The following is a 12,412-nucleotide window of genomic DNA, read 5'->3' on the forward strand; positions in this document are numbered from 1 at the left end:
TGTAGACAAAACGCGCGTCTAACGAAAATATAAAATTGTATTCCTAGTATATATGATGAATTTATTTCCTTTGGTGTGGTTGAGCTTTTGATTTTGGCGTTTGATTGTTTTGAATTTTTATCGGAGTTCGGTATTATTATTATTTTACTTTTCCATATACATTAGAGGAATGTGAAATAGGAAATGGTAGCAACTGCTATTAATGAAAAATTCTCTTTAGGAATATGATCTATTAACAAAATTGTATTCTAAATGAAACGAATGCTGGTGGTTGGTATGATCTGTGTCCACTGTTTCATTGCTCAATATACTGTTTATATTATTCCTGGTATCCCAGTCAAGTATGTAACGTTACTGATAACAAGTTTTATGTATTTATCATTGTTTGTCTCTATGCTTTATTTTACTTTTATCTTGATAGACCATTTGTTGATAAATTGAATAATGTTGTATGTTCCATATAACTGATTGAAGAATGTTTCCCTGTTCTTGTTCTATTTTGCAGTAAATAGTACTACAAATTCTGAAATTAAAAAACAAAAACATTTGAATTAAGGCATAGTATATGAAGTTATCTAAATATTAATTAGAAATTGATTGATGTACCAAATATACTACAATCACTTCAAGAATGAGGCCATGCATGTTTTAACTTACGCACATTTGCAGTTTGCCAGTTCAAATTGAAATTTCTAGCAGAATTATTCACTTTTAATGTTTCCGTTTTGATAATATCAAATCTTAATAGGACCATCTGCACCTTTTTTTGTGTCTTCTTTATCAAAATTTTAGGGATGATGTATAAATCGTTAGGTACTACTTTTTTCACTCTACATATCAATCTAAATTATTGATGTAAATGCAAACTGAATCCGATGTACGTTTATAGAATTCATATCCTCATAATGAAAAAAAAAGTAAAATCACATTTTATTTTGTGCAATGCCAAGTTGCAGGTATCGACAGATTGTAGATCTTATTTCTGTTTTTTGGTTTGCTTAAAGAGAAGTTGTCTTCAAAATGGAGGTTATATCATGACAAAGTGAGTCCTTAACTTAGTGTTGTCCTTAGATATTTTAACCCTACTATAATAGAAAAAAATCAAGACAGAGTGGTATATAATAATAATCACTAAATATGGTTCATGTTTCATGTTTCAATTATAGAAATAGATAAAATGTGCATAGCTATAACAGTAATTGCATGTACAGTGCTTCAACAACTAATGAAAATACGTGACATTAAAATACATGTCTTTTCAATGCAATTTTGAAATGAATGGACATTCATTTCAAGTTGTAGCTAATTTTATCTTTTGGTCGTGTCATATACTTCTTCAAAGTTTTTTAAACCACAATACACTTTTTTTGCAAGTTTGTGGTGCAAGTTTGTGGTGCAAGTTTGTGGTGTTTAATTAAAGGAAAAGGTACACATACATTTACTAGAATTTATATAAGTATTTAAGTGTTTGTCGGAGTTGTGTGAGGATTCATAGCTAATGGTTACATTCCGATTTACACCGGTATGTCATAAGGTAAAATAAAACATGTCCAACAAACACTGCCTATGATATGGTGTAACCTTATATTCTAACGTACCTTCAATGTCTATTTTTCCATCGTTGTTAGTGTCAGTTAGATTAAAGAATTCATCACATTCCTCCTCCGTCAATTGATCACCAATATTTTTAAGAGCTCGTTTTAGTTGTGTGTGATCCAGAAATCCCGTTCCGTCTGTGTCAAACCGTTTAAATGCTTTTCTTATTTCCTGTTCCTGATAATCAAGAACGTCATAATATTGCGTCATCATTGTTTCGAATTCATCATACCCAATGTACCCGTTTTCTGAAGTAGAAAGAATATCGTTATAGTATATCGGACCTATAGTTATTACTAGTATAATTATCCAAAGAAATCTTCAAGTACACGTGTGTTTTATATGATAAAGACTTTGCAAATAAGGGTAGCTAATAAAAAAGCAAATTAGTCAAGGCTACATGTATATGTGTCCGAAACAATTTGATTGGTCACACTGCGGTAACTGAACAGTATTTTTGTTATTCGTAAAATACATTGTGTCATCTTAACAATTTATTACGTCAAACCGCTACTGACATTCTGGCAAGCATGAATGCAAAAAATAGTCGATTTTATTTGGATTTTTTTTCTGATACCGAAATTGTATTTAATATCTAGCTGAGATTTGGCACATGTAACAGTATTTATCCTGCAATTGGGTGTCCTACTATACAGATATAGCCGTACAGATATCGCTATGCTGTATCTGTATACTATACAGATATCCGATTCGCTTTAAAGCTCCGCCCACTGCCGGACTAAGTATTGTTTGAACCTGTGTGACCTCAGAATGTGTATTCCAGTTGCATTCCAATGACGATGACAATTGTCGATTTCAAAACTTGAATGTGTATGATTGTGTTACAAAATCAACCATGTCAATTTCAGCATGCACGCTTAGTGAATTCCAAGTCTGAAGCGTAGGACAACTCATACACTTCTGTTTCAAATATAACAATGTTTTGTTATTTGTTTTTACTGTTGAAATTAGTTGTTATGTTAAAATAGATAATTATTCACCTTGAGCGATGTATTATTGTTGACCACTCCAGATTCTTTTTTTGCGAAGCCGTCTGCAGCTGAATTAGGAGATAACTGTATTGTATTTTAAGCTCCGACGGCATCAATTGGGGATTTGATGGTCGCAAATTAAGTTTACTGGCGACGCGTTAGCGGAGACAGTAAACGGGTATTTGCGACCATCAAATCCAAAATTGATGCCGTCGGAGCTTAAAATACAAAATTGTTATCTCCATTCTAATGAAACTGACAGAAAACAACGTTAAAACATGTATTTCAAATCTGTCATATGCCGTCTGCGCTTGCGCGTACGTCCCATAGCATCAATTGTCAATTGATGCCATGTAAGAAAGTGACGTTATCCAATCAAAATGAACGTTACAAACGTTATTGCATTAGAATGTGTGATTACTGTATCGTATGACTACACGGGCCTCAAGGGGTTTCAAATCGAAAATAAATGCAAAACACGAGTTTTTGTGTCTTTCAAAACAGAAATAATATGTAGAATTAATTGCAGGATAAAGACAATAACTGCTTAGTGTCTTTAAATATCAGCTTGATTTGTACTCGGCTCGAAACAGGTGTAGTAGCTCGCTAAAAGCTCGCATACACCTTGTTTCCTAGCCTCATACAAATACAGCTGATATTTAAAGACACTAAACAGTTATTGTCTATGTATCAGTTTGGGTTATAATGCCTGTAACACTATATCTTTTCTACTCGCGGTATAAAAAAAGTAAATTTCTATTCGTAATTGAAGTATTTTATTGACATGCACAGGTTTTACAAATTTATATTGATCAAATAGTTTATTTCGTTTATTTTTATAGTATAGGTGAATAAAAAATGATGCAGCTATAAACGCTATGTAAAAAAATGTACACATGAAATATTGACCATTCTTGAGCGGTAAAGGTCATTATCAATTTTGGTTGGATAGGTTCGTGTAGTTCCTGTTTTCTGTGTAGTTGTGTAAGGCAGTTATTTGTCTCTTTATAATTTTTTTTAATTTTTGTTACAGCACGTCGGTTGTTTTTCAGCTTTTGGTTTTGATTGCCACATTGATAACCCTTTAATTTATTCGTGTAAATCATGTCAATGCTTAATTTGTACATAAAATATATATATGAAAGAGATACAATCATATCAATTACTATTTTCGTCAATATCGGCAATCCATTTTTCTGCCTCTTGCAAAGTAGGGTTCATGCCTAATACCCTAGAACCACGGACTATTTCACTGGCATTGACTTGGTTGTCTCCATTTTGATCAAGGACATTCCATGCTTTTCTTATTTCTATAATTGAAACATGAAACATTATAATTATTACACAAAATCCATTTTTGATATATAAAAAAGAAAATGTGGTATGATTGCCAATGAGACAACTATCCACAAAAGACCAAAATAACACAGACATTAACAATTATAGGTCACCGTACGGCCTTCAACAATAAGCAAATCCCATACCACATAGTGAGCTATAAAAGGCCCCGATAAGTCAATGTAAAACAATTCAAACGAGAAAACTAACGGCCTTATTTATGTAAAAAAATGAACAAAAAACAAATATGTAACACATAAACAAACGACAACCACTGAATTACAGGCTCCTGACTTGGGTCAGGCACATACATAAATAATGTGGCGGGGTTAAACATGTTAGCGGTATCCCAACCCTCCCCCTAACCTGGGACAGTGGTATAACAGTACAACATAAGAACGAACTATAAAAATTAGTTTAAAAAGATGTAACTCATCAGATGGACAAAAATACAGTGGACGCAAAATCCACTCTTGAGTTTTTCTTTTAAATTAGAGTTAAAATTTCTGTAAGGACAATACACGGTTCAGAACTCCCCTTGTCATGATAAAACCTCAATTAAGCAGCCAACTGAAAGCTTAAAAATAACTGAGCTTAGCAACTTCTGTTTCAGTTAAAGAGAGAAAGAGAATTATCAATAAGCTACGCATCTTGACTTAATCCTGTCATAACGGAGGCCTTGCAATTGTACTTAAATTATCAAAACCCTTGATGAAGGTAAATCAAAATAGGCATCGAATGCATCAATCATATATTTCAGTTTTAAGTGTTCGGCTTCTTCGCCGACATAACAACATTTTGTTCCGTTAGTTCCGATTAATTGATTGATAGTTGGTTACTTAACGTCCAGTGTAAAATATATCATGCATGTTCAGGTCATTATGCGGACTGTATGGCTCTGAAGTAAAAGGTATAATCTATTAACGCACTTCATATATTCGCACCAATTGATTTATGGCGCTTTAAAGACTTTTGGCAATATAAAATTCATACTATCACATGAAAGCCGAGACGGTCGAAATCTGCCACTCTATCGTTTTTATTGTTTTTTTTAGATTTTTCTTATTGGAAGAATATTACTCGTGAATAACTCGGATATCAGAAAAATAAAATAAAGTATTCTGATTCACTCGTTGTTAGCACTTTATTTAAAAAAAAACAGGCACCTGAGACCAACCACAGTTTTTGGAGGGGTTCGTGTTGCTTAATCTATGTTGTGTATTGTGTTCAATTATGTGTCTGTTTGACTTTTTCGTTTTAAGCCATGCATGGCTTTGTCATTTTGCTTTCAAAATTACTTAATATATACCTCATGTAGTATCAAACAAACACGCTATACCTTTTTTGTATTTATCTGAATTTGAATCTTTTGTATTTTCACCATCCATATTAGAACTGCATCAGAAACCAGGCATTCACTAGAACATCTTTAGAAACGGAATATTCTTATTATCAGTACATACAAATTTTAGTTAAAAAAATAAAAATAGAGTTATACCATTGTTATCGAATTTAGGATAGACACAATTAAATTAATAGATATAGTCCTCCCGATGCCCCTCTTTTTATAAATTGTCTTGTTACTTTCTAAGTGACTTATATTCTGTATATGCCTGTACCAAGACAGGAACCCGTAGTTCAAAGATTGTCGTTTTTTCATGTTTGTCATATTTCTTTCTCGTAAATTATTATGTTATATATTATTATGACGCTAGTTTTCTCAATTAAAGCGATTTTTTTTATTTTTCATGTCGGGGCCTTGAATATAGGCATGGCTTTTCGTCATTGTTGAAGGCCGTGTAGTTGCCTATAATTGCTTACACCTACATGTACTTCATTTCCATTTTGGTGTATATTTGTCTCATTGGCAATCATTATAGATATTTTTATATACATGAAAAGTGGCTCAAAAGAAAGTGTTGCCACAACCATTAAGATGTATGATAAGTGCACCGCTAACTAAGTTCCTGTTTTGAAATAGCTACGTTTATATGTGTTTATGTTTTACGGTCATTTTGAGAACACACTTATTCTCTCTTTAAAATCTCAACAAAATGGTATACCAAACAACATATTATATTGATAAGTACTGCATGGGAACACACAATTCTGAACTGAATACATAAAATATATTAAGGAGTTGTGGTATGATTGCCAGTGAGAAAAATATGCTCCAACTTAAGTAGATTTAGAAACTGAGAGTCGTTGTTTGACCATCAACAACGAATAAAACTAAAACGCAAACATGAACAAAACTTTAAAAATCCGTTGTAAAAAAACTCAGATCGACACAAATCAAAAGAAAACTTTAACAAAAACAGTAAAGACAGATTTGAGAGAACTCGCACTTACAATGTACTTACAGCTTTTACATTAATGCTAGCAAGACAAATCTTTGTTTGGCTTGCTTGCTTTGTTTGTATCAATGTTTGCTCAAGCATGGTAATTAAGATAGGCGGGGCTTCAGCTTGTATACACCATACTTAAATTTTATTGGACGTTATGTTGAAGGTTAATGTTTATGTACCCTTCTGTAGCCATTTTTGTACGAACTTTTCAGACTTCAATTGTATCAAAACTACAGATATTATGAATAATAGAGATTGGCCATTTTGTACATATTCCAAGGGGAAACTTGATGCAAAGCATTATTTTTTTACTGTTCCATTGCATTTAATAGAAAAAGAGGACTTTGTGGCAAATAAATCAAGATTTTTATAGAAAATCCACAGCCTTTATCCTTGAACTCTCATATTTGGCAATTTGATGACTGATAGATATAGGATTATTGCATGCAGTGCTAGCATTGATTCCCTTAAAACAAGTTTATAAATGTAGTTATTGGTTAAGACAAGTATAAATATGGTCAAAATCAAGTACACCTTTTAGGGTGCGCTCGACTTTAGTGACTCAGCACGAGGTGTTTTGGAATTTACAGGTTACTTAAAATTTTTGTAAAATCTAAACACTAGCACATCATAGAAAATCAAGTGAGTAATTTATGTTTCAAATCTTATAACAAAAATCTCTGTATTAAAGGCTGTGGATTTTCTATAAAAATCTTGATTTATTTGCCACAAAGTCCTCTTTTTCTATCAAATGCAATGAAACAGTACAAAATAATGCTTTGCATCAAGTTTCCCCTTGGAACATGTACTAAATGACCTATCTCTATTATTTATTATATTTTTAGTTTTGATACAATTGAGGTTTGAAAAATTCGTACAAAAATGGCTACAGAAGGGTACATAAACCTTAAGGACACTAAATTTTAAAACATCACATGACACATATTCTAACATGTTTCCTTAGTACCTGTAAATATACAATACAGACAGGATTCTACTTCGTCGAAATTATCTTCCTATTACGCCAGTTCATTTTCACAATCGTAGAAACGGAAGACAATTTTTTTCAGAGATCCAACTTAAAGACTGTCGTCAAGCACTTTTAGTAAAATAGCTATTCGAACACACCTACTCTGATTTTGTGATCCATTGGTTGGATAGGTATTTCACTTGACCCCTATATTTCATCTTTTAGTACTGTGATTGTTTTATGTTATAAAGTCAACCTGTAGCTTTGCTATATAAAATGATAGAGTCTGAAGCGAGATGATGTATCAAACACTCTTGTTTTGTACATTTTCAAGACAAAATACTCATCTCAAACACACCCTTACATAAAAAAGGTGCAATCGATTTTCTCTTTTCGATACGATTGTTTCCCATTTTTTTGAATATTTTCTTGAGTTGCATAATCGAAGGACAGACATGGAAATAACTGACTGAACTAATAGATTGATATGTTATAAAAACAATATTAGGTCAATTAATGGCCAGTTTCTCAGCCTCATACAAGAAAAAAGTTTATATTTTTCTTTCATTGACTAATTATTGTATTTTTACAGGTGAGAAAACATGTGAGAATATTTGTCATGTGATGTTTTAAAATTAAGTGTCCTTAACCTCAGACATAACGTCCAATAAAATCTAAGTATGATGTATACAAGGTGAAGCCCCGCCTATCTTAATTACCATGCTTGAGCAAACACTGATACAAACAAAGCTAAGTGTCCTTAACCTCAGACTTAACGTCCAATAAAATATAAGTATGATGTATACAAGCTGAAGCCCCGCCTATCTTAATTACCATGCTTGAGCAAACACTGATACAAACAAAGCAAGCAAGCCAGACAAAGATTTGTCTTGATAGCATTAATGTAAAAGCTGTAAAGCTAAATGTTAGTTCAAACCAATAACAACCAATAGAAAAAAAAACATGTATCTAGTAAGATTATATTATCAATCAGTACAAACTGTCTTTCGAGAAACCGGATATGAAGTTTCGCGCGTAATCGCACGTGGTTATCACTGTAAAATCTAATGTAAAATGATGGCATGCATGGCGTATAGTTCGAAATTGTCTCATTTGAATGGCGATCATACGAAATCTCTTTATTTTTATATTTCTTCAAATTTCAAACACCTTTACCTGGTATTCAGGAAAATATACAATTCAAAATATTTTTTTTATGGATAGTTAGCAGATATATAAAAAGACATACATGTATAACCTATATAATAGTAATCGTATGCAATGGCTTTGTGGGCCAAAAGTCTTGGACCACTTCATTTTTATTATCAAGCTCGCCTTTTTTATATTGACAAACAGTATGTATAATTACATAGTCACGTGTCGTATGTACAACATTGTTGCTATTTGCGATGTCTCAATAATATAATAGACGATCCGAATTATGCATAAATCAAACGAGTCCGAATTTAAACGAAATATACAGAAAAGAGATATGAAATCATAGTATACATATCATTGATTACATAAACAACTGATTACTATATTGTAGTACTTACTTAATCACAGATACTTGTTGGTAATTGTCACACCCCAGTTCGTGGAATTAAATAAACTCTAAATTGGCGTCATGTAGACTGGCAAAGTATTTCAAAATATTGGTTGATTGGAATTAAAACTGCTTAATTTATTGAATATATAATACACAAATTTTATTCAAATAATAATTCTCTTAACGTTAAGCTCATGAAATGCAGTTAAGCTAGCTCTATTTACTGACCAAAGATTATATTTTTTAATTTTAAGATTTTAATTAGTTGATATTAAACTATTATTGTTTGAAAGCTTGAAATAAATAAACTGAAAGTTTGGGGTCACTAATTATAAGGATCAAGTGATACTAAGTCATACACATTATAAAACCCGTTAACCTATAATAGTAATGAAAAAACTTAAAGTACACTCATAACAAACATGACAAACATCTTCGACATATGATATTCTTAATTCTTAAAGTGGTAACCAACACCTTAACTAATTTTAATTTGGCTCGTTTAATTTTCATAAACATTTGACAAAATGTTTACTTTAACTCTTTGACACAAATATAAAAATTTCAAAGAATTTGAATCAACAATTTTATCAGAAAAACATTCATTGGTTATATAGCAATTTGACAAACACTATTTTTGATCATTGAGAAGCTTAATATTTCATGAATAGTTCAATGTGATTAAAACGTTTAGCTGATTTTTACAGTTATCTCCCTGTAGTGCTAGGTACCACCTTAATTATTGATGACATGGGTGGGTAAAATCTTCTTGGAAGTCACGAAAAAATAGTGTACTAAAGTGGCAGATCCAGAAATTTTCATAAGGGAGTCCGAGCTCACTGATTGCCTAAAAGGGTGCTCGCTCCAGTTATGCTTCATTGATTCACCATTTCATCAACAAAATTTCCTCATAATGGAGAGGGGACACTTGCCTTCCCCTTTAAATCCGCCTTTGTACTAGTCCGATAACTGTTCTTGTCACCACCGGCCCTAATTAATACGAATCTTGTTCTAAAATTTAAAACGAAAAGATTAATTAAAGAACAATGAATTGTATGGAATAGTTAACTATATACAAATAGGAGGAAAGTGGGGGGAATCGATTTCGCACGCAGAATTGTAAAGACTACATGTAATAATACATTATGTATGTTAAAGTTTAAAAAAATCTCTGTTAGTAAAAAATAAATTGTTAATTACTTCCCCAAAGCCATTCGGATTTGCACTTCAAATATATTACTTTTGGAATTCGTATTAACCATGTCAACGCGGGAAATAATTTAACTCTATAGACTTATGCTAACAATCTATATGATTATCAAAGATATTACGAACTACACATGTATTTTGTATACATACATGTAGGTCATGTACTAAATTTTATATATAAATATGGAAACAGAAGACAAGTTTGAGTTTAATTGCCTGCTACAGTGAAAAGAAATGTCTTAATTAAGGATATTTAAAGAGTACACACTCATACATTGTAAACAGTATATAATACGATACATGTGATTGAAATGGTAAGTACTAATAATCGATATTGTCAAGATCTAGAATTTCAGACCTATATGCAGCCTCCAGATTCACTAAAAAACAGACGCCTTCTTATCTTCATAGCCATAGCAGAGGTCTGTAGTTCTGTGAAACTAGTGAAGATGTGTCACAGGCGAAAGACATATTTCTAAAATTATCATCTATAAACAAATATATATTTATAGGTTATACACGTTGTTGGGCCTTTAATTTGACCTTTAAATTTCATTGATTAGTTTATTTAAGGATTTGTATATCAACTATACAAACCCTTGGTCTATTACACACATACTATTGTGAAAATTGATAAAATTCGTGTGGACGAGATATTAAAAACATGTTTCTTTCACATATCATTAACTGCAGTCAGCGCTACATCATATCTATTTACAACAAATTTCTTGGAGTGTGTAGCTAAAGGTAATATCTTTGGTTAGCCTGATCGGTAGTTGAACCGTGCAGTTATTATAAGTTACATGTATGTAAACTACCACCATCTATAGAAAAGACTAGTCCTACAGATAATCAATCTATCCGTCTGTAGGACAAGGCTACTTCTAAAGGAGGGTAGTATACCTTACCTAATAATAACTTCACGGTGTCGAAGACGTCAGGGAAGAAAAATTCAGGAAACTCGAAGAACGAGAAATAAAATCGTAATTTGAAGTCATGCAGGTCATGTTAATAGACATGAAAACCCTGTGGTCACCTTTTATCGTCCGCTAATTACATCAGATTTGAAAAAAAATAATATTCGTAGTATTTTGATGGACCTTATTACATGCCATACATAAACAATAGCAGGGCTGATTTTGAATTAGACCCTATTGACTTTTCTATCAATTGCGGGACAAGCACGAAAAGTAAACAGTACCGACACGAAACACGGAAAATTAATAAGGAGAAGCACAAAGCTCGCACATTGAATTAAAACACGGAAACACGTGAAATAAAAGGACAGAAAACGTTGCACGAAAATAGCCCTTTCTCTAAGTTTAACTAATAATTGTTCATACAATGCGAACTGCTATCTCTGTGATACCCATGGCTGCTACAATGGATATTTTCGTTGACGTCTTCGATACCTTCTTATGCTTTATTTAATTGTAAGTGTTGGTAAATGTTGGTCAATGCTGTGAATTTGGCCTACATGTTGTATTGATAAGATATGCCCCTTAAATTAAAACAGGCAATTCATTATAGCAAGGGCCAATCTGAACACCTCTTTATATTTTTGTACCAATTTATAAATGCACTTATATGCAAATTCACGGACATAAAATTATGCCACTATGAATGTCAAAACAAGTTTCGTCGAAAGTCAGAATACGATTTTTGTTACACCACATGTGCGTTTTATACGTTACGGAGCGCTAAAATTATTAACATACACTATAACAATATATCATTTTACCAGACCACGGTTTGCGGAAGTAGTCAAGAAGACAATATTATGTTTTTCAGGGGTTGACAGGATACACGTGATCGTTGTTAGTTTCAACTTCAATATTATTATGCAAGCAGATGTAATAAACAATGATTTCATACATTATTTTTTTTGGTTTACACTTTATATAGGGCTTTATTTATGATCTTATTCCAGAGTGCACAATTCTTATTCTACATATTTCACCTTTATCAAAATTGGGAAATCTGTTTGGTCGTCCCATTTTGTTGTAGGGATGTTTAGATTAAGTGTCGAGTTAATATGTATATTATTTTGTGTTGTCTGCGAGAAACAAATCATTTTTCTGATCTAGTAACTATATTCAAAACCAATATAGATAATGTTAACATATATATTTTATTGAACTGTGTAAATTAATCGGAATGCAAATGACAACATGCACCTACAATTCTTTTGTGTGTTTCCCGTTTCGGTAACACATGACATTTGCGCGGGAACTTCTTACATAAACATCGTTTTTGGATTATTGAAACATGTGAAATGTACTGTAACAGTTATTGATTTTTGGAGGTAATGTGATATTATTTATTATTCAATAGTACATAATTTTACGTCAGGTTTGTACACATTAAGTCTCTGGTCAGTGGCAGATCTAGGGGAGGGGGGATTCCGGAG

At 32.2% G+C, this 12,412-nt stretch overlaps 1 protein-coding gene across 1 annotated transcript; it reads right to left on the reverse strand.

Moving 5' to 3' along the window:
• Window positions 1-221: 221 nt before the first annotated feature.
• On the reverse strand, window positions 222-8,887 carry LOC139499387 (calmodulin-beta-like). Its single transcript, XM_071288069.1, has 5 exons — window positions 8,801-8,887; window positions 5,266-5,353; window positions 3,755-3,898; window positions 1,599-1,844; window positions 222-523 (listed from the first exon to the last, which is right to left on the reverse strand). The coding sequence occupies exons 2-5, from the start codon at window positions 5,312-5,314 to the stop codon at window positions 495-497; spliced, it is 468 nt and encodes a 155-aa protein (XP_071144170.1). The 5' UTR covers window positions 5,315-5,353; window positions 8,801-8,887; the 3' UTR covers window positions 222-494.
• Between the last annotated feature and the right edge of the window lie 3,525 nt (window positions 8,888-12,412).

Source organism: Mytilus edulis, chromosome 12, assembly GCF_963676685.1.
Source record: "Mytilus edulis chromosome 12, xbMytEdul2.2, whole genome shotgun sequence".
NCBI classification, from domain to species: domain Eukaryota; kingdom Metazoa; phylum Mollusca; class Bivalvia; order Mytilida; family Mytilidae; genus Mytilus; species Mytilus edulis.